The sequence below is a fragment of the Siphateles boraxobius genome, unplaced genomic scaffold (genome assembly GCF_051911475.1).
Source record: "Siphateles boraxobius isolate OS27281-9 unplaced genomic scaffold, OSU_SipBor_1 25, whole genome shotgun sequence".
In the NCBI taxonomy this organism is placed as follows: domain Eukaryota; kingdom Metazoa; phylum Chordata; class Actinopteri; order Cypriniformes; family Leuciscidae; genus Siphateles; species Siphateles boraxobius.
Window position 1 is genome coordinate 24,885,503 of NW_027508866.1, and position 27,334 is coordinate 24,912,836.

A 27,334-nucleotide genomic window follows, 5' to 3' on the forward strand; every position below is an offset into this window, starting at 1 on the left:
AGCAGGTGGTGTTACTGGAACTAACGGTCCCCTGGGAAGATAGAATGGAGGAAGCCCAGGAAAGAAAGAGGGCCAAGTACGCTGATCTGGTAGCGGAGTGTCGGAGGAATGGGTGGAAGGCCCGCTGTGAGCCTGTTGAAGTGGGCTGTAGGGGCTTCGCAGGCCAGTCTCTACACCAGGTCCTGGGACTCTTAGGGATTTGCGGACTGCACAGGCAAAGAGCCATCAAGAACATCCTGGAAGCCGCTGAAAAGGCAGCACGGTGGCTCTGGTTAAGGAGGGGGGACGCGTGGCGTAGAGCGCTACCTGGACACAAGTCGGGGCTTGATCACCCCCGGCTGGGTCGCCCGGGTGAGGGTGTCTTATGTAAGACCCGAAACACCCTATGACCCCGGGAGTATCACTGACAATGTGTCCAGGTTGCACCACGAGGTGTATTCAAGTACTTAGAATTACAAAAACAATAACTGCTCCATCTTTCAGGACAAGCCGATGTACGAATCCTGCATTGAACTCGCAAAGATTGTGGAAGCTTCCCTCCGTGTGCAGCACAGAAAGCAAGATTTGAAGGCTGAACAAAGTGGAGCTGCAATCCGGATGAAAATAACAGCAGTGTTTTGATGGCATTGCGACAACTCATCTCCAAAACAGCAATATAAAATGGCCTCGCCCCGCTTATTAAGTATTCTCGGAGGAGGGGTTTATGTAAATAATGGGATATGCTGACATCAGCAACTCCGGAGGAATGTCGTGTAGTCCAAAACCGTCTGTTTGCTGTAGTCCTTAGAAACTGAATTTTTTAAAAGCAAATATCTCCCTTTGCTTTGAACTTTGAGCGCTGTAACTTTGCAGATGTTGTTTATGCTCAAACAGCAACAATACACACTAGCTAAAGTTAGAAAAGTGGAATCATGTTTTACCACCCCTTTGAACATGGTTTGTCTTAAAGAATATTAAAAACACTGCATAGGCATATTAACAACCACAGGTGGACTTTCAAAGTGTTAGAATGCACTGACTCTTCTAAAATTCATTCCTGATACTCACATATTACTTTTTCTTCTTTTTTTTCACTAGTTTGAATCCAAGGTATAATTCAGTTGAAGCTTTTCAAAACTCTAATTCAATCGAAACACAACGATTACATTATTATTACATTGTACATTAATATTATACACATTGAAATGCAAATATTAAACAAACAATTATGCACGCAAAAATAAAACATAAAAAAGAACAAGAATAAGAGAAAAACAACTACAGAAATAAATAAATAAAAGTACTGGGGGTAATTGTATAGGCTACAATTCAGAATAAGGGTACAGTTAGGTATAAAATAAAATAAATAAATACATACATACATAAATAAATGTTTCGAAACAAGTTTTCAACGATTTAATGTATCAAAGCCTCGTTTGTTGAAATCACGTAACCTTGAGAAGAAAGCTTAGCACAAAACCTTATTCAAAATTGATATAGACAAGTATATGTAAACTATCCAAAGCTCTGTTCAACCTAAAGCAATGAAAACTGCATTTTTATATTCGCCTTTTGTGGCCTCATACGTATGGAGGACCAGCTCTACCATATTTAAAAATAAATACAGAAATAAATAAATGCTCAATAAATAAATAAGCATACAATTAATTGCCCCAAAAAATACAATAAACAAATAAATGTAGGTAGAAATTAAATTATACAGTGAGACATAAATGTATATATCTCTTTTAATTAGCTTCTTTATTTATTCATCTTTGTAATAATTACCTTATTTATTTATTGTTTGTTATAATCTTCAACTTTATTTATTAATTACTTATTTTTTTAAAGTATTTATTTATGTGCATGTTATAATATTTTTGTCTGTTTTATTCTTCCTTTGTATTTTTTTACCCTATTTATTTCTTCAATGCTATTTATTTCTGCCTGTCGTTTTTACATTTCTGTATGCATTTCTGCCTCATTATGCAAATGAGGAGTGGCTGTGTCTTAAGGGGTCAACTTCTGCCCATTGTTTGGTTAGCATTTTACTGCATTGGTCGAATCTCCATGGCTTTTCCCCGCCATAAAGCATTGTTTAGTGGCAGTAATGCAACTCATTGGATGCCAGCTGCCGTAAAAATCCAAAGAAGAAGAAGAAGAAGAAGAAGAAGAAGAAGAAGAAGAAGAAGAAGAAGAAGAAGAAGAAGAAGAAGAAGAAGCATTGTTTTCAAACTCAGCAGGCAGACTTCAGTGTCCGACCTCTTTAGGGAAGCTGCTAATAGACTGCTAGACCGCTTCCTCCAGATTCTGAAAAACTACATTGTCGACATCTGTGTCCATGTGTGCCGCTAACTGAAACACACGTTCTGTCAGAGCGTCCAAACGAAAAATAATAAAGTCAATACTTATAACGTTAGCATTGTTTTCAAAAACAGTTGCTAAATGCCTCAGCTCACTGACAACTTCATCGTAGTTGGCCATCTTTGTTGTGACTGTGGCCGGTGGCATGTAGATTCGACCGATGCAGTAAAATGCTAACCAAACAATGGGCAGAAGTTGACCCCCTAAGACAGCCCCTCCTCATTTGCATAATGAGGCAGAAATGTATACAGAAATGTAAAAACGATAGGCAGAAATAAATAGCATTGAAGAAATAAATAGGGTAAAAAAATACAAAGGAAGAATAACACAGACAAAAATATTCTAACATACACATAAATATATAAGGTAATTATTACAAAGGTGAATAAACAAAGAAGCTTATTAAGAGATATATACATTTATGTCTCACTATATATATTCAATTTCTACCTACATTTATTTGTTTATTGTATTTTTTGGGGCGATTAATTGTATGCTTATTTATTTATTGAGCATTTATTTATTTCTGTATTTATTTTTAAATATGGTAGAGCTGGTCCTCCATACATACGGTGTAAATGTATTACATTGTTTCCTTTTTGTTGCCCTGGTTAATTTTCAGCCAGGCTCCGAATCACTGATTCGGTAAAAAAGGAGTTGAAAAGGTTTCGGAGCTTCATGAAGCTCGTGTCAGTAATACCGAGCGCCACCGCGGGCGGCAGTAACGCGTCACTGAGAGCTCTGGCTGAAATAATATCACAGAAAAAGTAGAAGATCCCATTTCCTCCTGTCCACGTGCGAGGAGAGGACTGGGGCTTTATCAACAAAAGGTAGAGAACAGTTATTCCGTTCAGCCGAATGATTTTACTCTGTATTAATCTTTATATTTAGTGATTGAGGATCTGAAGTGACCCAATGATTAAACACACTACCCATCTGACCCTGACTCAGGGGAAAGATTACCTATTCTTGCATGAGGGTCGATCTCAGTGTTTTTCATGTCTGAGTATGAGGAGAGTGTTTCTTCTCTAACTTCTCTCTTCTGCTTCTCTCGTTTCAGCCCTGGCTCGTGTGGTGGAAGACTCTCAACATCTGTTGTGTTTGACCATTAAATACGTTTGCCCTCTAGTGTTTGACTGTCTTGTACTTTTGTGTTCAATTCAATAAATTTCATAGATAAATAATATTTCTGTGGTGTGTTGTTTCTGGACTCTGATTCGTTGTTGAGAGGTTTTATTTATTTATTTATTTTTAATTTAAAATAAAAATAAAATGTATGTTAAGTGTTGTGTCCACAGGAAGACTAGCGGTCCAAAAAAAATGGAAATGTTGGCCAATGTCGAAGCTTATGTTCTGCAGATCTTTACGACTTTGTTCAATTAACACACTAGAAAATAGGTTGAAACTAGGTATAATAACAATATTGTAGAAGTGTTTGTTTTGTTCTACGGAAATCCTTTGGGAAAAAATATAATCAAAAGATTAATCTTAAAATAGGCAGAAACAATTAAGTTCTTACCAATAAATAAAAAAAACGCAGATAGCTGAGGATGAACTATACGGTGCTGATGATAATATTAAGCTCCTTCAACCCTCATAGTAACATTGTAAGAGCAAAATTTTTAAAATGAGCATTTACCTTAATTTATAGTAAATATACGTTAATCAAAAACACGTCTCTTTCGATGTAATTCTGATGTTCGTGTCGTGTGCGCGCGTCTTCCGGTCCAGCAGGGGCGCTGTGCACGCGCTGTGCACGAATACTGCCAGAAGAGCGAGACTCGCGCATGATGGGGACGCGCTTGAAGGTGAGAAACAACAAACATTTACAATATTGATGTTTGCTTGATTCTTTATTATATATGAGATGTTTTCTTTTAGTTTCTTTATTATATTTTTATTTATTTAACACATTGTATCTGCTGTGTTTGTTAGCAAACTCAAACGCTGCTGTTATTAAATTGATACAATTAAAAAAATGTTTAATCTTTCTATTAAAAGGTGTTGCGGGTGTTCAAAGATCTGCACAGAACAAGAAGAGATGTGTTTAAAGATGACGGCAGAGCTCTGACGGGTATCACTGAACACATTCACACACACCAAGAACTCATGCTGCTCTAACGTTACATGCCTAACGTGTTACACTGACAGTTTTTATCAATGTTTATCAATTTTATTATTATATGTTAAATTGTAATTCCTGCCCCGTCTTTGACTGTTTTTCAATCGTTACGTTCTGAATAATAAATAATTTAAAATGTGTATTTCAGTAGGCTAAATATATTATATAAAAGTCTGATACACGGTTTTTCCATATGGACCTGAAGCTGCCAGGATCAAAATCAATGAAGAATTCAAAAGGAACAAGAATGAAGCATCAGAAGAAAATATTAACGAGGTAAATAAATAACACGAGAGCCAAATGTTGAATCAAATGTTATTTGGGTAACAATGAGCAAACTATTTGTACAGCTTTTACTAAACTTTGTTCAAGTTAGTTCACAGTGCATTGACTAATATTAACAGACAACATTTGATCTTTAACATCTATTAGTAAATGCTGAGATTAATCATGACCTACTTTTCATTGTTAGTTCATGTTAACTAATGTTGACAAATGAAACCTTATTGTACATTGTGTGTTACTGTTCCTTTTATATTTTCTTTTTATTTTATAGTTTTAGTAGTTTTCTTGTTTTTCTTAGTTTTTTTTATGTCTTTGTAGTTAGTTTTAGTTATTTTAGTAGGCCTTTCTACTAAACAAAAATAATGTTGCATTGTTAAATAAAAAAAGTTTTAGTTTCCTTTACATTTTATCTCATAGATAGATATTAAACTGTCACTCGGTCTGAGGCTGCAGAATCACTAAGTTTGATATTTAATACAAACTTATCTTTCTTCTCAGATGCTTAAAATGGCCCGATCAGTTGAGACCATCCTCCGTGAAACTGTGATCCAGGTTGAGCATGTGGAGGAAAACAGAATCTGTGAGTGATTGCATTTGGGTGAATCTCAAAAACATGTTCAGGTCACATTTCAACCCATATAAATAGACAAATAATCAGTATTTTTTGCATGGTGGAATTTCCATGAAAACTAACCATATCCTCCCAAAATAAGTTTTCTGATTGAGTCATTACCTTATTAAAGAAGTAATTTTAAATCGGCATGTATTCAGACAGTACAACAAATATTTAAATATTATTTATATTTATCAACATCATTTCAATCGTATACATTTTTCGTAAGTTGATTTGTTATATTATATTATATATCTGATTTCTTGTTTTTACATTGGAGTGATAAGAACAACATTTTAATTAATTTGAGGTTGAAATATGACTAAACATCTTGAGTTTTGTAAGATGCATCCTAATTTTGACATTCAAATTTTAATTTTCTCAGGCTAATGATCGTTGCTTATGTTTTGCAGTGTTACGGCCCCGCGAGAGTCTCCTGCTGGAAAATGTGCCGTACTGTGATACACCCAGGAAAAAGACATGATGAAAACAATCACTTCTCTTCAGTTTTTCTCATACGCCACAAACACCAAGGCATGTCTCTGATATAGGACACGGAAACACATTAATGCGGATGATCCAGTAATCATTACAGCCATAATGACATAACTATAATAACTTATATGCTTGTTCAAAGCTGATGTGATGGTTTTGAATTAAATGCAATGAAATGCCATTTTGTAAATATTGTTTGTTAAGCTGAGTGTTGAATAAAATGTCTGTTTCAAGATTATTGCATTTCCTTCTTTAGGTACAGGACAGATATACACACATTTTTTAGTAAAACCAAAAAAATAAGTGGTAATATATTTTGAATACTCTTTGAAATGAGTAGACACTGGTGCTGGTAAACATGAAAGAAGTGTTTATTAATTGATAATTGATTTGATATACAGGGGAATTATGTAGTAACTAATAATAAAGGTGCCATTAATGGGGTTTTATAAGATTTAGTAATATTTCTTTTTTTAAAAATCACATTTTCCACATAATTCATTAACTAACTAAATTCTATTAATTCATAAAAATGATGCTCCATTTTAATTTACTGTCTTGAATATGAAAACATGTCTTTATAAATCAGATAATTTATAAAGTCTTGATCACAGTGAAGCATTTGAAAGGTTCATTAGCACAAAAACAATCAGAATCGTTAACCATTGAAAGGAATGTTGAGACTTGTAATTCTTTCACATCAGAAGACGAGTTTCTTGGGCTTTTCCCAAGGGAATCCGTCTCGTCCGAAGTGTCCATAGCAGGCGGTTTTCTGGTAGATGGGTTTCTTCAGATCAAGCTCCCTGTAAGGGGGAATTAATTCAGTGTCAAAATTGCCATAAATCCGAGTCCACGACTACACTAATCCGGATACATTTGAAAACACATTTTTTACGATATTTTTGCTGTTCACTGTTCACACTGACAGTGTTTTTGTCCAGTGAAAACTTTTTTTTGAAGACGTTCTCCAAAGTGGATAAATTTGAAAATGACATTTTTGCATTATAGTGTGGACTGTGAAAAATGAGGTACTAAAAAATAATGACGCATGTTTAGTCATGTGATGCGTCCATACTGGACCCATAGATACACTATATATGGACAAAAGTATTGTGACACCTGACCATTACACCAACAGGGACTGTAATGACATCACATTTACATACAAGACATTAATATGGAGCCGCAGCTATAACATCTTCACTCTTCTGGGAGGAATGTTTTTTTAAGATTTTGGAGTGTTTCTGTGGGAACTTTTTTTTCTGTGGGAATTCATCCAGTAAAGCGTTTGTGAGGTAAGGCACTGATGTTGGATGAAAAGACCTGGCTCAAAACATCCGTTCCAGTTCATCCCAAAGTGTTGGATGCGGTTGAGGTCAGGGCTCAGTTTATACACCTGTGGCAATGTGTCTGATTGAAAAACCTGAATTCAGGAATTAAGAGGTGTGTCCCAATACTTCTGTTCATATAGCGTATGTCATGGCTTGTCTGCAATTAATTTTCAGTGTTGTTCAAAATAAATGTTACTTTGCACAATCTTCAAATTACATTCCTGCAAAGATGATGTTTTAGGCCATACATGGAATTGTTGTCATGTGACTTGGAATCAGTAACTGACTAGAATTAGTAAGTAATCTACCCAGCCCTGCTACACTATATGTGTACACTTACTTGACAATGACCCCAGGCCTCAGGTCAAAGTTTTTCTGAACGATCTCTAAAAGCTCGTCCTCATCTCTCGTCGATGTGCCGTAATGAAAGACAGACACCGACAAAGGTTGACTAATGCCAATCGCATACGAGATCTATAACAAAAAATACAATTTTAACGATACAGCCTTGCATATCATTTCTTCTTCATTCATCATTTCATCACTCATCTTTTACTGTGGCGACTGAGGCCCCGATCCCAACGAACGCATTTTTCAGGTTCGAAAACGCGAGGCGCACAGCACTGCCTTTTTTTGGCCCCGATCACACAGAACGATCAGTGCGCTGCGTTTTGTATGTTGCTAGGCAACCACCGAAACAGCTGTCCTGTCAGTCAAGTAAACGTGCGAGGAAATAACGGCACTGTTCTTGAAGCAGATAAACTTACAGTTGTAAGACTGGAAGAACTGTAAGAGAGGGCTACTCTCTGAGAAAACAAAGGAAATTACCATTTGTACTCACTCTTGAACACCATTCGAGACGTAAGTCTCACCTCAGAATCATTGTAATCTACATCTCTTTCCCTCTAACTCCACTCTCTCTCCCTCGTGGTGAGATCACCTGAAATTCATCCAAAATATACATGGTTTAGTGTGAATAATTATCATTGAGTATTATACATATTTAGTATCATTCGAAATGTCTCAGGGTGACTGGTACAAGTGTCTCATTCCCAAATAAGTAAAACAACAGGTAGTAAGGTATTTAAGAGTTTAGAGATAACTGACACACAAAGGAATGTGGTCTCCTACCACCGAAAGGTGTAACCTCCGTTGCAAATATCCATTGTTAGCACATGTTCCCATGTGAAAGAAGTTTCTGGTATATAATGAAATGTCTGAGCCCGGGTTCGGGGCCTTTTCTGTACCTCAGATCAGCCCGTGCATGTTGAGAGCCGCCGTTACTCTCAACTTCATGTATTTCTTAATGTCGTGTTTGCATCTTTTCTCCTTATTCGAGAGCATTTGATGTTATTGGATTGATTATATTTGAACTGATTATGAAATTGGCATGATACATCTACCTGACATAATAAATTATTACATTTGATTATTCTAATTGACTTTGACATTATTTTCATTCAAGAGTTTAAAAAGAATAGTCAAACATTCGCTCACACTTAATGATGCACAGATATCATTAAAACCTTTTCATTCATGGAGTCAGATGAAATAATGAGAGAATACATATGAAAAAATGTATTGCATTTAATCAAAAATACTTTGCCGCGAGAAAAGACAGTAACACGTAAAGACCTTCCGTGCTGGTCGATGCCGGACCTTGGGCCGATTGAGTGCAAGTTTACACAGTTTTGCTATTAGTAGAGACGTTGTTGCCCAACACTGTTGAGAGACGCACCAGACTGAGGTAATTCTCTCTCTCTCTCTCTCTCTCTCTAATAACTGCATTAATAACTGAATTAGTCTGCTATCAATGGCTGAAGCTCTAAAATGACGTTTTGGATTTAGCAACGGAGGCGTGGGATGAGATGCGTAAGAAAGTAGTCCTTCACACAAGAGCGTTTAGGACAAAAACCTGACAAATGTCTTGAAATACATAATCTGAACAATGTCGCGTGGTGTGGTAACTGTAGTATAAGTGGAATAATTCACTCCGTTTTGCGTCCAGGTTAAAACCAATTTTATTTTCCAATAATTCAACGGCCCATCGTCAATTAGTCCTTACATAATACTTATACCATATACACATACAGTGCATAATCCTACTAAACTGACACCTGATACCAGACAGAAGTGTTACCTGAACCAAAACTCTCCGACACAGTTTGGCCTTGACGAGTGATTTGGCCACCCAGCGGGCCGCGTACGCACCCGAACGGTCCACTTTAGAGTAATCTTTCCCAGAGAAGGCTCCTCCGCCATGGCCTCCCCATCCTCCATAGGTGTCCACGATGATCTTTCTGCCAGTGAGACCAGCATCGCCCTAAAAAAAAGCAGCATTTACTTGTGAAAAACCAGTAAAATTAAGCATACATCTAAAATAGTACTTGCATATCAAAATATGTGTACTTATTTAAAGCACAACAGCAGATTATTAAAACATTTAAAATGTAACCCTCATCCTTCCCTTGGGTCATTTTGACCTGAAACTTTTTTTTTAAATTGAGTGTTCATCAGAGTCCAAGACCCTAGGACTTTTGACGCACTAGGAGTCATTACTAACCCTTGCTTTAGCAAACATCACTAGTGTGCTTACTTGAGGACCACCTTCGAGGAACTTCCCACTGGGCAGCAGGTGATAAATTGTCTTGTCGTCCAGATATTTGGCAGGGATGACCGTCTTTACAACTTTCTCCATCAGATTGAGCCGAATATCTTCCAGCGTGATGTCAGGACTGTGCTGAACTGAGATGACGAGCGTATGAATCCGAACAGGCTCCATGGCACCCATGTTGTCCCGATACTCCACAGTCACCTGCACTTGTTAATAATTGAAACCATCAGCATTGTCGGCTGTGTTTGAACTATTAGTTTACAGAGATAACCGAGTGCAGGATATTAGTTGTTTACTTCCTTAAACCCCTATCATTTCAAAGAGACCTTTCACCTGTGTTTTTGAATCTGGACGAATCCAAGGACAAACTCCGGTCTTTGAAAGCTCCTTCATTTTGGCGTTGAGTTTGTGAGCTAGTAGGATGGTGAGCGGCATACACTCCTCTGTTTCATCAGTGGCGTAGCCAAACATTAAACCCTGGTGAGGAATCACACAACATTCATTATTGCATTTCTCTATTCAAGATACAATTGATAAAAAAAATCTAACATTTATTTTATTATATTATTTTATATAATAATATAAATGTTATATTATTATATTATATATATATATATTTTAGTAATATTATATTATTTTCATTAAATGTTTTATATTACATGCCCTGAGTATATCCATAAAAAATTGGGGGACAAATATTTATGCGTTATGCAATTTACCATTATGCTATTTCCTTATTATTTATTCCCTTATTTTTGTATTATATTAATTATAAATTATTTTTTATTATTATTATTATTATTATTACAATATTATTATTATTATTTTTAATTATATTATTTTATGATTTGTTTCATTATAGCATAATAATTATTATACAATATAATTATTTGGGATCCATTTATTTGTTGTTGACTTTTTATACTACTAGTGTTCTTTATGCATTCATGATTTTAGGTTGAAAATGCTGTCATTGATATTGTTGTGTTTATTCTTCTTCTTCCAAAAAAGACAAAAAAATAATGATAATATCCATAAAAAATTGGGGGGGGGGGGGGGGGCGACAAATATTTATGCTTTATGCAATTTACCATTATGCTATTTCCCTGCCTAGAGTCACAGGACACTTTTCTCATGTTTATAAGTGATCAAGATCTGACCTGATCCCCAGCGCCGATGTCCTCTGTGTCTCTGCCTTCAAACACACAGTCACTGATCTCAGCGCACTGAGGCTGCAGGGACACCAGCACGTTACACGTCTTGTAGTCAAAACCTGGAGAGATCACATGACAATCATATTATTTGTAAACATACTTAATCTACGGAGCCCCTCAAGGGACATCTTGACATCTTGAAGGGACATTCCCCGGAAGGGAAACCTTCCGGTTTCTCGCGTGAATCCAACAAGGAAGTGACTTAAACTGCAATTCATCGATTGGCCGCTAGAGACAGGCTCCAAAAGAGAGTCAACCCCATGTGTCTTGAAACGCGCAGCATTATTCAATCTGTTAACATAATTTCCGCTAAAACAGGAAGACAGGGCGGGGCATATCGAACAGCTCCTCCCCTTTTTAAAAATAGCCAATAGCGTTTGGTTTATATCACAGCTCAGCCAGAGCCATTGAGCTCAGTAAAGCTTCAGTTTCCTCCTAATCTTTAACCGTTTCTCCTCCTTATCTCCACCATATCGCTTTAAAATACAGCATTCTGCAGAATTCAAATGGTTCTGATATGTTTTCTGGTCTGCGTCAACTCAATCATATGATCCGCTCTGTGTATCGTGTCTCTGGAGCGGAGCTGCGGCGGTTCACATGACACTAACATGAAACCTGACTTCATTCGCCCTGATGGAAAACATATTTACACTGTCTGAATCACTCCCTATCCCCTATATAGTGCATTATCTGCCATTCACCATGGAGAAAATAGTAAATATGTGAACAAGTGACCGATTTCAGCCGCAGCTTCAGAGTCTATTCATAAGGTTGGGGGCGGAGCTTCAGATACTAGAGAGCATTTGATTGGACAGAAAATGTGATGAGAAGCTTAAGTGCAGAGTGATGTCATCAAAATCATTGATCCATATTAGCGGAAGTGAGAGACTGTACGTTTTGAATGCTTATATCTTCTAAATGCGAATTGTGTCTTTGTTTTGGAGCACACTAGCTTATAGATAACAGTAAGACTGACATATTCATACTAAAAGCCAAAAAACTTCGATTTTGATTTCATGGGGACTTTAAATAAATATGGCGATACAAAAATATGAAGCAGCACAACTGTTGTCAACATCGATAATAATCAGACATGTTTCTGAAGCAGTATATTAGAATGATTTCTGAAGGATCATGTGATATTAAAGTCTTGAAATGGAATACTGCACTGTTTATTCCTCATAATCTTGAATCAGAATAACTTCCCCTCCCTCTTGCAGCTCTTCTCTTCTCAGATGATGAGGGCGGGGCAATAACCTGACACTCACATGAGATCCACCAATAGCAAACCACAACCATCCAATCAATTCCCCACAGACAACATCAAGCCCCGCCCACATTTGTTCTTCTTCCAGAAGCCGTTTCGTCACAAGAGGAAAAAAATAGCAACTTCCACTTCATGCTGACTAAAGAGTGGAGAAATGGCTGCTGACTTTGCTAATTGTAATAATATTTCACAATATTACTGTTTATATGTTTATATAGGCAGAGCCGATCCGCCCTATACGCACACTACGCAAGGCCCTGGGCCCTGCAAATTACTCAAGGTCCCGCCTCCCCATTGTGTCACAGCGCGTCAATCAAAGTTTTCAACATTGATGAGAAAATTAAGCGGACTATCCTTCTGGTCACGAAAAGAGAGAAAAAAACACCATGAGAGTGAATTGCGGGAACAGCAATCAGGGAGACTTGTGTTCTCTCTTGTGTCCAAGTGTGACGTCAGCAGAGAACAGTAAAGTTAAGTTGATGAGGATCTCTCTCTAGTCTGTCTGTCTGTCTAACCTAGCTGGCCAGTGCATTTTTTGATCTTAGTCCCACGTCAAGGGCTGTGTTCTGTGACTTTGTGCCAGACAAAAAAAAGTGAGAGTGAAATACAACTATTTATTACGTTTGATAAACGACAATGGGCAACTCTGTTTGTTTATAAACTGCAGATTTGAAAAGATAACCGTGTCGCGCGTTAACATACGTTCATATGCGCGTACACGAAATGACATGCGCACTTTCCAGCAAAACATCTGTGGGACCAGTACAGTATGGGCGTGAAGGCACTCCTCATTATAGGCGCACATACATTTAAAACAAGACAATGAATATCTAGTAGTCCACAAGTCAGTTAAGTTACAACTCCGCAATAAAGCAAGATGGAAAGCAATGTATTGACATTGACTATTGATTTATAGGCTATATTGCATTTAAAATGTTGATTGGCTGGACATACTGGTCAATATGGGTGCACATCCCTCAGTAAATAATAACAAATCAAGTATTGCTTTTATCATTTAAAACACAGTGACATGCTATGGCAAGCCATTTTAGCTTTTATTCATTCACAGGATGCATTTTTGATATCAATAATTAAATTTGTACAATATAAAATGTGAATTAATATAAAATATGTCTATTTCTGATATCAGGAATTACATTTTCATTAGTACTAGTTTAAGGAGGGAGGATTGTAGTGGGAGCACTGGGGTGTGAGGTGTGACTGTGGGGCAATGGCTAATGGTTTACACGGCTCGTGGGTCAGTTAGGACGGCCCCGGGGGGGGGGGGTCAGAATCAGCTCTGTATATAGGTGTGTGTTTGAGTGTACACATACCCTTTGATGAGTCGTCATATCCGATACTCTTGACAGTGTCTCTAACCACTTTCTGAAGATCCACGACAGCCTTGGAAGTCACTTCACCACACAGGAGGATCATGCCGGTCTTGGACACACACTCTGGTCCAGAAATTAGACAAGACTTTATGTAAAGATGCCATAAAAGGGAATGAGAATGTCTATGTGTGTGTCCAGCTAAACACCCTTAAAGTGTCTAAAATTCATGTTTGTAAAACCAAGCATTTCTTAGTCAACATTTTTGGTTGGTGATGATTTGAAAAGTGATGAATGTGATCATTACCACAGGCCACTTTAGAGTCCGGGTCCTGAGTCAGGAAAGCGTCCAGAACAGCATCACTAATCTGATCACACATTTTATCTGTCAGTAACAAACACAGGAGTTCAGCTGCATTATATGCGAATTATTTACTGATAATTTATTGATCATTAACATGTCTCAAAAATACGACTGTTTATGACTAATGTGGCATGTACAGACATGTTGCGTTAACTTGCGTATTGCGATTCTGCCCATTAAAACCAATATATTGCATAATACAACGACATTATAATGTAAGTAATGCTACAGTATACATTTAATGTTCACTGACGGTAATAGCTGCGCATGTCAGCATGTTATGCATCAAGCATGTTTCATATTTACCCGAATGTCCTTCTCCAACAGACTCAGATGTGAAAAGGAAAGTTTTTCCTGATTTCTTACTACCAAATGGATTCATGGTGAATGTAGACTGAACAAAACTACAGCTTTATCACAGCAACTAAAATTACTACTGGTCTGAAGCTGAATTAAATATGAAGAACTTTAATGGGCGTGGCTTTAGAGTTGGCTTTTCTTCAGCCAATCACAATAGACCTCTGTCATCAAACGGCACAATTATAGACGTCACGAACATAAAACGTCCTATAATTAAAGCGTCCTTATGCCAAATGATAACCGATTTGACTTTATGCAGTTCTTAAAGCGAACGGTAGAGGAAACAAATAGTGATTCTCTACTGAAGTCCACACATTCGTTGACCCGTAGACCATTCAAGCGGTTAGTGTCCTTTGTAGTGAACAGTCACTAAATGGGATGGGTGTTAGCAGGCCTGACATTATCTCTAATTGATGGTCAGGTTATATGATTAATGTTTGTAAATCAATAACTGTCCTATTTGAACTCTTCATAGTAGTGTGATAACGGTTTGTCAGACTTTGCCTGTTACTTTTCTCAGCGCTGATCAGATTAGACCAATCACAGTCATTTGTGATTACAGGATATGGATTTATTTTAGAATTTTATATAGATTTCTGGGGCATATTTCTATTTGTATGTCATGTACCAATCATTTTAATTCAGATATTTAAGAGTTAATTTCAGCTTTTAGTCAATACATTTCTAAATAAGACCGATAACGTCCAACTGTGTCCTAATGGAGGATTCGGCTTTATGAGCCTCAGCTCGCGGGGTCAAGGGGGAGGAAAACATCACGCAAAGATAAGCAACATTAATGCATAACCACTGCCATACACGCTTAAAAAGCGTTTGCGTGGCACCTGAAAAAAAAAGGTGAAGATACCCTTCATTCATATACGATTATGTTTTGTGCATCTGACGTTTGACAACATCATTTGCATATAATCTAATATTACAATAATAATAATATTTGTCCAACAAATCCTAAAGTTTGTCCACTAATTGTAAAACTAAACAATGCTATTGTAATGCCAGAGTTGGGAGACTAGGCTAACTTTAAAAATGTAGGCCCCTATGCTGTTACTGCAAAAAATTACTTCATAAAAAGGAATCCAGTAATCTAATCCAAGCACCTCAAAATGAAAGTAATGTAATCTGATTACTTTTTTATTCCTCAGAGGTCACATAGCCAAGTAAAAAGCAAGAGTATAACATTACATTTTTTTTGGTATGAATTTGATGCAAAATAAAAAATATTTAAGAAATGCCATGTAATTGTAACTATGCTGCAACTAAATGCTCTGCTAATATGAAACTACAATTTGTACACAACAAAAATGTTTCTGCAACAGAAAAATGCAGAATACAAATGGCATTTTTTCTCAAGCAAATATAATAACAGACTACTGAATTATGTTAACATTAAACAAAGCGATATATATATATATATATATATATATATATATATATATATATATATATATATATATATATATATATATATACAGTATCTCACAAAAGTGAGTACACCAGCTATTTTGATAATAATGGCTGTATGTTGAGTTATTTTCAGAGGACAGTATACAAGCAGCACATTGACAACTGTAAAAATATATCACAGTTTCATAGTATTGTCCCTTGAGAAGATATACTAAAATGTTTGCTGAAATTTGTGAGGGGTGTACTCACTTTTGTGAGATACTGTGTGTGTATATATATATATATATAGATATAGATATAGATATAGATATAGATATATAGATATAGATATATAGATATAGATATATCGTAGGATTCAAAATTACTGTAGATAATAAAGGTAATTAATAAGCAATCAAATATAGGCCATCCTATTAAATCATATCATATATGTCTGTATAAGATTTACATTTTTACAATAAAAAAAAATAAAAAATTATATTTTGCAATATTATTGGTTTTACTGTATTTTAAATCAAGTAAATGAGCTTTAAATTCCTTTCAAAAACATTTAAAAATCTTACCGACTCTAAACCTTTGAAAAGTATTATTATAATTTTTTATTATTATTATTATTATTATTATTATTATTATTATTATTATTATTATTATTATTATAACAAACTTAATGTCACAAAAAGATATATGACAACTTATTTGTACAGTGTCTTGTTTTCTGTTAATTAATCCATACGGTTTTCTTGATAGAAAACACAGCAGGCCAAAATTATTACTTGTTTAATATTTAACAATGAAGCCAAGTCATCTGCTAAGGTTAAAGTCCCAAAGAAAGCTTATAAATCTATCAACAACTGAAGCTGCTTTTGATACATTAAAACCAAAAGTACTCACAGTTACTGTAAACAAATACAAATCAGGAATATGCAGCCTCTTATTTTGCTTATTGTATTAGTTTATTACTATAGTGGGTCTAGCCCTATAATAAGCAGGCTTTCTTACATTTCTAGAGGAAAAAAACTTGCTAAGGCATAACTGAATGTAAGGGAATACATAAATCGCTCTAGTGGCTGTGCACCTCAGATGTAACTTCCTTTTTTTCAGTTAAATAAATGTAATATATTTCTGTTCAATAATATATTTTTTAATATTTTATGGAATTATTATGGTAATAATGATCCATTTTATCCATTTATTTCCTCTGAAAATTATGATTAATATTTTTTTAATTATTTTTAAATTAACCCCTTCATTGCTGTGTGCTTTTTTTCTTTCTTTTCTGTTTTTCTATTTCCCATTCATTTTTATAACGGTCATTTTTTTGACCACGAGGAGTGTGACTGTTTTTTAGGACCATTTAGTCTTTTCAAATCATATTTTCAAAAATGTGTCAGTCTAAAGTGACTGAAGACCAGCAGAGGGTTGAGAAACATAGTGATGATGATGAGCTAGGTGGACCATAAGATATTTGAATACATTCAAATGTAGGCTATTTGTACAAATGAAACTCACTGCCCAAAATCAGCCATAGAAAACTCTGCACTATACTTTAGTAACCAGACCTGATGAAAAGCAGCAGACTAGAGGCTTGGCAGCAGACGGTGGGCGTGGCCAGTGTGGTGAAGGGGAGTGGCCATTCAGCAGTGGGCGTGGTCATCGTGCAGAGGGGGAGGGGCCAGCAGGAAGTGTCGTGCTGGTTAATGTACAATCTGTCTGGGAGGGGAAGCTCTGTTTGCAAATGAGTTCAGTAATGTTTCATCCTGTTCTTTTGTACTTGTGTTGTAGCTCACGAGACTGAGAAGTTTCCTCTAGAAGTCGTACCCTTTAAGCTATGATTGCAAGCTTAGCCTGAACTGTTGAAAACCCTCAGCAGTGACAGTTGAACGTTTGAGGAAGTTTCACAGAAGCACCAGAATGGTAAGCGCAATAGAAAGCCTCGGCTGTTTGTTAGTTAAATGTTTATTTAAATGGTTATTTGTTCAAGGGTTTGACCAACCTGTTGAGATGATGTGTGTGTTGAAAGGAACATATAAACAAGTATGACATTAAAGATAATTAACACATGAAGTTGAATATTGAAGTGTTTTACAGTTGACAGAATATGACGACATTGTCATTATGTGACGACTGACTACATCCAGATCTTTGGACTGAATTCAGTTGTGAGTCAGGAAGTCTACGGCGAAGGAAATCTTACATGAAACAAAAAAACAGAAACAAAAAATCCTACATGAAACACTAATGATATTCCGTCTAATTCATAATATTATTACTTTCTTAGTACAGTATTATGTTGGCTGATGTTTATCAAAGTAATCTCTTTTTTTTAAAACAAGCTCTTTACTACACTACTTGAATTTGATGAAATCACTTGATCCTCTATCAAATTAGTCATGTCTGTCTGTCTCTTTCTTTCAAACGTTTCAAACAAAGGCTGTCAAACCAATAAATCCAACTGCTTTGCTTTTCTGATTAAAAATGCAATATATCCATCTATCACACTAATATCTGAACCTTGTCATCTTTCAAAATTCATAACTCACTTTTTTTTTAAAAACCCCAATTGATTTGAATGCTGTAATTGATGAAACTGTTGCTTTACACTTAAAGTTCAGTTTTCTGGAAACTGGCAAACAATGTAATGTTTAGATCATGAAAGATCCACTTACTCTGATTGCCATGATGGAACATGAACCAACTGGATGACATTATCCCTGGATGTGGATTTTGACCGGGGTTTTTTTTGGTAGCAAGTTATATTGCTTTGTTTATTGTTGAATCTCTGTATCTGTAGTATTTCCTCTACTCGTCCTTTAACAGTGATGTTTTTACACATTTCATGATAAATGAGTTATTTGAACCAAGGTTTTGTTAAAGCTATGATCGATGTGAAAGTGATGACCGTGTTTGGTGTCGTTTTCAAAATTGACATCAAGGTTCTGAAATTAGGTTTGCTAGAATATTATGAAACAGATCAAATGCAAGATAACACTCTTAGAAAAAAAAAGATTCAGTGGGGTTCAACAAGGAAAACATGTTCCTGGATCAACATCCTGTTTAATACCAAAAAGGTTCTATAAGGAGAAACATCTTTAATAATTGCATAATACTTCCATATTCGACAGGTTATTTACATTTTTTCTAGTGATAAAGTATGTTTACATGCTGTTTAAGTCATAAAGTTTTATACAAATTAAAAATGAATTAAAACACAATTAATAAAATGATGGGAACCCCTGAAAGGTTCTACACATCCGGGGGAGTTCCGGCCCAAGCGCGGGGTCATTTCTGACCCTGTTGTACAGTTGAGAGTATTGTCATGTTTGGCCCAGCGGTTTACTCTGGTTTTTTCTCTTTATAATGTAGGCTGACTACAACACCGAACCACCAGCGCCTAGCAAATTCAATCAAGTTCAGGAGCAAGTCAATGACGTTAAAGTGATTCTCAAAGACAACATCAACAAAGTTTTGGAGAGAGGAGAGCGGTTAGACGACCTGATCGGAAAAACAGATGATCTACAAGCTACGGTAAAGCCTTGAGACCCAAGGGCTAAAATCATACCAATATATACATTTCTTGTAATGGTGATCTTTTATAAGACCTCAACAGAACATCGGTGAATTAATTATGATGTTAGTTGATCAAACCAGTCATAAAACATTTTGTTGTTGTTGATAATTATTTCTGTAATGATCTTGTCTTGCCTAGGCCGACTCATTTCAAAAGACGTCCACACGTGTTGCCAGGAAGATGTGGTGGAGAAACACCAAGATGATGATTATAATTGGTGTGGTAGTGCTTGCCATCATCGTGTTAATCATTTTGTTTGCAACAGGTGTGATTCCCACATAAACACAAGCAGTTTCATTGCAGAAAATGACGCATTTCAATAATTTTTATTAATGAAATTTTTTCCTATGAACTGGATAAGTAACTATGTAACTACATGGATTTATGTATAGATAAATTGCTATTTTTGTGATAATGACATTTCCCATTATATTCTATTTAAATCTGGGACAAATGTGTCGGGGCTTCGATACACGTGCATTGTTTTTTAGGGTATTATAATATTGTTATTGGACTAAATACAAACTGGAAAATATTTTAGGATGTATTATTAGATTCACTTTGAGACTCACCACTGTGCTTGACATGTTTATCCCAAAGACATCAACAACTATTTCAATTTATATTTTATTTAAAAACCTGCACACCTCCAGTAGACCTTCAAATCTTCAGTATGGCTTAAAGGCTGTAAACTTAAACTTGTTATATGACTCGAATGATTCCTGGAATGTTTCTGCATGCTTTAACTACTGTGAAATCACCATGTACTCATGACACTGATTTTATACTTAGACAAGTACATGTTCTCGACTGAGTTTAGTTTTGAGTTTTTTTCCCAATATCTAAACGTTTAAACTCAAACCCGTACCATGTATCAGTCAGTGTCTTTGTCAAGAGGACGTATAACCTATACTGAAATCAGGTGCGTCCCAATTGGCGTACATATGCACTATTCCATGTCATTTTGCAGTATAAATATCATGATTAGCGTGTTCACACTGAAAATTCTAAATAGAATGTGTGCACTTGAAAACATTGATGATCATTAAATGAAAAGTGTGGAATGTTGGACACTTTATGTTCTCAGCTGACAGGCTTTAATTATGTGGAGGGGGAGGGGCTATCAGACTATGATTGACAGATGACAAAATAACCTAAGTACATAGTGCATCACTTGGGACAAAACTAATGCGTTATATAGGAAATACTGATTGACATGAACTTGTATTGTAAAAAAAAAACCATTACATGACAGAATGAACTATTGAAAGTAACAATTCACCCAAAAGTTAAATTACTTTCATCCTGGAAACAATAATAATAGAGATTTATATTTTCAATTTACTGTTAAACTCCAAAAATGAGCACCATAAAAGTATAGTCTACATTACTCGTGTGCTTTTTCAATATTTCTTCAGAGGACTTGAAATAACACACACACGTCATACGGACTACTTTTATGATGCTTCTTTGTGATTTTAGAGCTGGACTCCAGCACCTTTCACTTTTATTACACTGAAAACAGCAGCAAGGATTCACCTCTTGAGAAAAACACATGGGTTTGACATGACAAAGGCAAATAAATGATGACAATCTTCATTCTTGGGTGAACTATTACTTTAATCTCTAAAGAAATAACAGGCTTAAGGTTCATACACTTTATTTTGTTGTATTTTTCAATGGTTTACATGACTCTGTAGCAAAATACTGCAATATGAAATGAATGTTAAATGGCGTACACTCTGTACGCATTTGTAAGCAATAAATTAATGGACTTGTATACAAATAGTTTCTAAATGATTTGGGCTCTCTATGGTTCACTGTACTCAACACAGAAAAGTATAAGAGCTACACAGCAGGGAACATCATTATAAACTTTCACAAGCTCTAGATTAGAACAACAAAAACACAAAAATAAAATAATTCAGGATGAATATCAATTGAAATAACACTTGAAACTTTATCGCGTGTCCTTGAAAGTAATTTCAGATTTGAACTGGCGACCAAAGTGTAGTAACGTGTTGATCGACTCCATATTTAACCCTCTTGTTTTCTCCTCTCGGGGGTGACTTTCAATTCGCCCTTCCGTCTGAAAAACAAAGAACAGAATATTAATCATGCTTATGAAAAACACAAACTCTTAAAATGATAAGGAATCCCAATTAATGTCAATAAGACGACAAGCCGTGACTTTGAAATAGAATAATAGTTGTGAAATTAAAACGCTCATAACATTTTAATGCAAAACCTTGAATTGATGGAAATTAAAACACAAAAGGAAAGCATTACAAGCATAAGTTCTCATATAAACAATACGACTTTTCCAAGATCTCAAAAGGTTAAAAAAAAGAGAATTTGTTAGATGAAATTAACACGGTTTACAAGGTGAAGCTTTTTCCACCGCTGTCAGTAGAAAAATCACACAATACAAATATTAAAAAAGCACTTCTCCGGCGCAGTGGCGGCATCCGAGTACAACCCGGCTTGTAGCTCATGGACTACAGGGAATTACAGCTACACGAGCTACAAATAAAGAAGAGCAAGCATTACAGTGCATAATTAACCCTGGAAAGTCCAGAGAAAGCCTTATCCTTCAAAAAGTCAACAGTTAATTTTATTCCGGCTCTCGTCATATTTTACCATTACTTGATGGTGCCTGTAAAAAATGGCATTAAATTATAATATACCATTAGATAAAACCAATCCCAAGACGTTTTAAGAGGAAAACAAAAGAGAAGACAAAAGCTTGACGTGTCCTTTTTATGTTTTTTTGTTGCTGTAGCTGCTGTTGTTTTTGCTTTTTTTTTTTTTTTTTTTACAATTGGTATACAGGATGTTGGAAGACCATACCAAATGGGAGCATTCGAGAGCGTACGCCTCTCGTACCCTGAGACAATCGGGAAGTCAGCTCATGGCCTGCAAGGAAGTCCCCGCTGGCAGGTACAAACAAGGTATATGTCAGAGTTAGGAGAAGACAACATTCTTCGGTTTTCTTTCCTTGTAATTCCATATTTTCTGGTATTTTCCCATTTAGCAGTACTGTACCTGTTACTTTTTACAGTTACAAAATGGCCAGCCAAAAGCCAGCTGTTACATTACTGCCAAAAGTCTCTATGTTACCACTACTGTAAAGCACTTCAGGGTGCTGTGAAACTTTAGAGAAAAACAAAAATTAAGCAATGTACATTACAAAAAAGATCAAATGGTGATGATTTAGAAAGCTAAAGATGCGTCGGCGTGAGCAACGCAAGCACATACCTGCACGTTTCAGCTGGCGTTTAAAGGTTAATACGGCTTGTACGTGTTTTGATGGCCGCCTCGCCTCGGGGATTTGCCGTAGCCGCTCTGCTGATCTAGAGTTGGGAGCACAAAACAGAAACAACGCAAATGTGTTGGTGGCGTAAGCTCGCTCGAGAAGATCTCTGAGAAAGACACTTCTTAGAAAACATAATTCGGGTTTCAGAGCCAATTTTGTGATGCTTGCGACATACTTACGTTAATCGCACTGAAAATACTGTATTCTGAAAATATGGTGAGAGACAAAAATTTGTGGAGTAAATGGGTGAATGTTTGAAAACTGTTTATTTTCTTCTAAAAAACAAGCCACTGTCCAGTGGTTGTTTTTTTGCATGGCCTACAGATTTACACGTTCAGTTACTCTCCAATGGATTCAAAGGCACTTTGACAAATGTGTTTTGAAGCTAAAGACATCCCTTTCTAAATTTAGCACCATAGTTATTATAATACATATGTACAATGTAGCTTTGTGCAAGCGAGAGCCTTCCTTCCCTGTAAGACAAAAAGCAACTGCAGCAAACGTTCTAGAGTTTTCTCTCAAAGCGTAAGGCATGTATCATACAAGCATGTGCATTCTGCTCAGATAATTTAGTGCACAATTGTCATAGTCCGGGTCGAGTACCGACAATCCACGATACAATATATCCTTAGTTTTGTCATCTGTGCGTTCACAAACAGTATTACATACTGCTGTAGTCACCATATCCGTAGTAGTTGTTGTAACCCGTGTAATCATAGCCCCCGTATCCACCATAGCCTTGATTGTTGTAGCCATAGTTCCCGTAATTTCCATAACCTTGATTCCAGTAGTTTCCGTATCCCTGGTTCCAATTCTGATTGGGACCTGTAGCAGAAACCAAACGTATGGCACTATTAATAAAGAGACCGCAACTGCATAATAACAGAAGGAATTCAGGATGAATGTGGATTTGGGATTTCAAACATAATCCAGAACATGAAATTCACATTTTGAATTAGAACATAAAAATTTAAATGGAATGAAATTTGGTCAAGCTGGTTACAAATTGATTTCCAGTAATATTGATAATGTTGCCACATTTCTCTTTCTGCTCTTCATTGTATTAAATGAATTATTTATGGATCATATTGGAAGAACACTTATTTTCGCAGACTTTTTTTTTTGCACAGAAAAATCTGAATGGATGTGTTAATTGACCATGTTATAGAATGCAACATTTCCTGCCCACTTTTGCAGTGGCGCTGGTTCCAGAAGGATTTTTTTCCATTCATCTCTCCCATAAGGATTTAAAAAAAGTTTTCTTTAAAGCTTTGTAAGCCATGAACCAAGCCAATCAGCTACGAGGATAATCACAATCTTACAAACTTTAATTTGAAGTATTTGAAAATAGGACAAAAATACAAAGGTGCAAGACTGTGAACTCAACAGCTTTACTAAGGGAAAGAACTACAATCCAATTAAAAACGATGGAGAAGCAAAAACTACTTATTTATATATAAATAATTTGCAGTGTTTCATGGGAGTTTGCGGAGCTAACCATATCTTTTGACTCAGTTTTGCTAGTTTCGACACTGATTGGTGTAATTTTCTGTACAGCATCATGGGTAATGTAGTTTTTCACCAAGAATTTCACTGTTAAATTATTATTTTAAAAATAAATTGAAATAATGTGAACTGACGACTTCAACAGAAGCAAATAGCATTGATTAACAACCTCGTAGCTCACAGTAGAGCTGTATTTGAAGGTTTATACGTCTTTTTGTACTTTCAGAACCAGACTGTTGCACTCAATTGTACTTAGTTTAGTGTATCTAATAAAAACTTTTATCCAACATATCATTAGTCCAAATTAATTATATAATTATGTTTTGTCGTTCCTCAAGGCATGTTGAATTTCTTTAAATCCATTTTTCTATTATTACATTTTAACATCCATCCAATTCAATTTCTGACGCCATTTCGACCAATTCCTACACTCTGAATTACGCAATCTACAGTCTGCGCTTTATCAAGGGATCATGTTGTGTGTTAGTTGTAGTGTTCATAGACGAGCGCACCTCCTCTCCCTCTGGACCTGGAGGGGTATCCTCCTCTCCCGCCCCACTGCTGCTGCTGCTGGTACTGCTCCTTAGACATGGCCACCTTGATCTCACACTGCACACACACACACACAGTCATATTACACCTCACCAACAGAAAGAGCCATTACACTCATGATCAGTCTCACAAAGGCCATCAAGAACATTTCACCACAACAAGAAACAAACGTACAGCTTCCTGAACCTGAGAGAATAGAACAACAACGTCAGAATATGCCCTGATACGGTAAAGCTGACGGCATTATTAACTGTGTTTATAACTGCTTCAGAAGTCTGATTATGGTAAGGGTCGTTACATTTCCGACACACGCCTGAGGTGTTCAGCCAATCACAATGCACTGGGTCAGCTGGCCAATCAGAGCACTCTAAGCTTTTCAGGAGGAGGAGCTTAGTAGAAATCAGCGCATTTCAGACAGACTGGTAATAGAGGTGCTGTAATGATGTACAGTATGTGAAAAACGTGGGTAATGTTTTTTGAACATTAAAGCATGTTAGTCTACTCTATTATACCCAATAAACAAAATAATGCATTTTAAAATAGCATCATATGACCCCTTTAATTAACACAAGTGAACAAACTGATAAATAATTTTAAAAAATATGGGCACGAATTATTTAGTTGTGGGAACAAATTCTTAATTTGTGGCCACAATATCTGTTTTTCCTGCATATCATGTGCAGGGCACTGTAGATTTTAATAAATTTGTACAAAACAAATTCTTCACTTTGTTTTCATTAATTTTTATCTATGATACAAAACTATTGGGAAACACATTTAAATTAGATTATGTTTTAGAATAACGAAGCCATGTAATATTTATGTTTAATGACACTTTAATGTCAAATGATCGAATCATGCACATTAGGATATTTAAGACTTTACCTTACTTAAACCGATGTTGTGGTATTTCTTCTCCATAATTTTCTTTACTGGTTCCTCCTCTTTAAATGTAATGAAACAAAAACCTCGTCTTTTATTTGTTTTATTCTCCATTGGCAGCTCAATGGAATCCACCTAGGGAAAATATATAGAAGAAATTCAAATTATATTATATTTATACATATATATATATACACACACACACACATACATACATATATATATATATAATTTTTACAATTCTCCATACCTCTCCATAGCCATCAAAGTACTCTCGGATCTTTTCTTCTGGAGTATCTGGGGAAAGACCTCCCACAAATATCTTCTTCACAGGCTCTTTAGACTTCATGGCCTTTGCTTTCTTAGGATCAATCACTTTTCCATTCAGTTTGTGCTCCTTTTGCGTGATCACCTTTGTCAAGGATAAGATATCAGACTTTGATTTGATCAAGGTTGTCACAGCAGCATAACTGAAACGAAGCTTAAGCTGCTCAACTGATAGCATAATGATAACAAGCACATGCACACACACACAAAACTATCGGCAAAGATACCTTTTCCACACTGTCAGCTTCTTTAAACAGAACAAAGCCAAATCCTCTGGACCGGCCTGTCAAAGGATCCAGTTTCAGGGTGCAGTCGACCACCTCTCCATATTTGCTGAAGTAATCCTTCAGGTCTTTCTTAGTTGTGTCCCAACTCAAGCCCCCAACAAACATTTTCCTGAAAACAAAACACTGCAGTGAGAACATGGTGGCTCCATGTATTAAGGTGAGTTACAGAAATCATAAATCGGCTAAAAACCAAGGTCAAATACAGCTTGATTATGTTTCAAGCCTTACTGTGGCATGTAGTCATGTATTTATGAAATAATAGTATACAATATAACGTGATAACACACTGTGAACACAAACACCAAGTTTATTGAGTTTCTCTTTTGAAAAGACGCTTTTGACATTTGACGAACGTACATTTGAAAAGCAAATGAGTTCGGAAAGCTAACGAACAGCTGCAAACTCATGAATATGCGCACGCGACTAATGAATATTCACAATTATACCCGGCAGATGTATATTCACGTCATGTAAGTTTGGCCTACCAAGAAAAATGAATATATTGATGCACAAACAAAAAATAAGCTGAATTTTGTACTTGTTTGAACGAAACGCGTTACGTAAAGTCGAATAGACTTACAATATTGATTGAACGAATATTAGTATAAGGAAATGTCTAAATTGAGGTTTATTTACTGCGGTCTCTCTCCATGGCGTTTACTCACCCTTCATCCTCTTCGTTCTTGCTGGCATCTATCTTGGAGCCCTCCGCCTCCCCCTGCCCGCCCTCTTCATCAGCGCCCGGCATCTGCTCTTCTCCCAAACCCTCTCCATCATCATCCTCCATCTTCATCACCATCGAGTCTTCGCCCAGATTCTGCTCCTCCGACATCTTTGTTCAATTCTCGGCGAAACTGCGCGCAATCAGGTCGTGTTCTTTTGACGAAAACGTCTAAGGTTGTAACTGAACCGAAATGACTGTAAATCGTGTTAATTGGGCTCAGAATCGCGTTTATTTTAGTCTCTTTTCGGGATGTCGATGGCAACGGCGTCCATTCACAAAATGGCGGCGAAACGGAAGTTGAAATAATGACGTCACTCAGAATCGCGACGTAACTCTTACACATAATGGTTGCATTTTTTTATAGGAATTATAGATCCCGCTTACTATAAACCTCTGATATGTATATAATTT

The 27,334-nt window shown here is 36.2% G+C and overlaps 4 protein-coding genes and 1 long non-coding RNA gene across 10 annotated transcripts; 3 read left to right on the top strand and 2 right to left on the bottom strand.

Moving 5' to 3' along the window:
• The first annotated feature begins 3,008 nt into the window (after positions 1-3,008).
• On the top strand, positions 3,009-3,527 carry LOC143749571 (uncharacterized). Its single transcript, XR_013207032.1, has 2 exons — positions 3,009-3,173; positions 3,404-3,527. It is a non-coding gene; the product is annotated as an uncharacterized LOC143749571 (long non-coding RNA).
• Positions 3,528-4,079: 552 nt separating this feature from the next.
• Positions 4,080-6,091, top strand: lyrm7 (LYR motif containing 7). Its single transcript, XM_077243256.1, has 5 exons — positions 4,080-4,151; positions 4,345-4,417; positions 4,671-4,741; positions 5,249-5,330; positions 5,777-6,091. The coding sequence occupies exons 1-5, from the start codon at positions 4,131-4,133 to the stop codon at positions 5,845-5,847; spliced, it is 318 nt and encodes a 105-aa protein (XP_077099371.1). The 5' UTR covers positions 4,080-4,130; the 3' UTR covers positions 5,848-6,091.
• Positions 6,092-6,205: 114 nt separating this feature from the next.
• Positions 6,206-14,494, bottom strand: mat2al (methionine adenosyltransferase II, alpha-like). 2 transcript variants are annotated; one of them, XM_077243254.1, is made up of 9 exons: positions 14,286-14,494; positions 13,923-14,000; positions 13,619-13,741; positions 10,964-11,076; positions 10,137-10,280; positions 9,786-10,004; positions 9,330-9,512; positions 7,530-7,663; positions 6,206-6,661 (listed from the first exon to the last, which is right to left on the bottom strand). In XM_077243254.1, the coding sequence occupies exons 1-9, from the start codon at positions 14,359-14,361 to the stop codon at positions 6,559-6,561; spliced, it is 1,173 nt and encodes a 390-aa protein (XP_077099369.1). In that variant the 5' UTR covers positions 14,362-14,494; the 3' UTR covers positions 6,206-6,558. The 2 variants fall into 2 exon arrangements, with proteins under 2 accessions (XP_077099369.1, XP_077099370.1); XM_077243255.1 differs by having other exon boundaries at positions 13,923-13,983; positions 14,286-14,409.
• A 3,040-nt stretch (positions 14,495-17,534) lies between these two features.
• On the top strand, positions 17,535-21,115 carry LOC143750315 (vesicle-associated membrane protein 8). Its single transcript, XM_077243279.1, has 3 exons — positions 17,535-17,675; positions 19,125-19,286; positions 19,468-21,115. Exons 1-3 carry the CDS (start codon positions 17,673-17,675, stop codon positions 19,609-19,611), a joined length of 309 nt encoding a protein of 102 aa, XP_077099394.1. The 5' UTR covers positions 17,535-17,672; the 3' UTR covers positions 19,612-21,115.
• On the bottom strand, positions 20,932-27,233 carry hnrnpd (heterogeneous nuclear ribonucleoprotein D). 5 transcript variants are annotated; one of them, XR_013207145.1, is made up of 9 exons: positions 26,865-27,233; positions 26,140-26,308; positions 25,836-25,997; positions 25,589-25,720; positions 24,664-24,760; positions 23,327-23,470; positions 22,588-22,682; positions 22,180-22,262; positions 20,932-21,418 (listed from the first exon to the last, which is right to left on the bottom strand). XR_013207145.1 is itself a non-coding variant. In XM_077243278.1 (8 exons), exons 1-7 carry the CDS (start codon positions 27,029-27,031, stop codon positions 22,615-22,617), a joined length of 939 nt encoding a protein of 312 aa, XP_077099393.1. In that variant the 5' UTR covers positions 27,032-27,233; the 3' UTR covers positions 20,932-21,418; positions 22,588-22,614. The 5 variants fall into 5 exon arrangements, 3 of the variants coding, with proteins under 3 accessions (XP_077099393.1, XP_077099391.1, XP_077099392.1); XR_013207144.1 differs by having other exon boundaries at positions 23,315-23,470; XM_077243278.1 differs by lacking the exon at positions 22,180-22,262.
• Between the last annotated feature and the right edge of the window lie 101 nt (positions 27,234-27,334).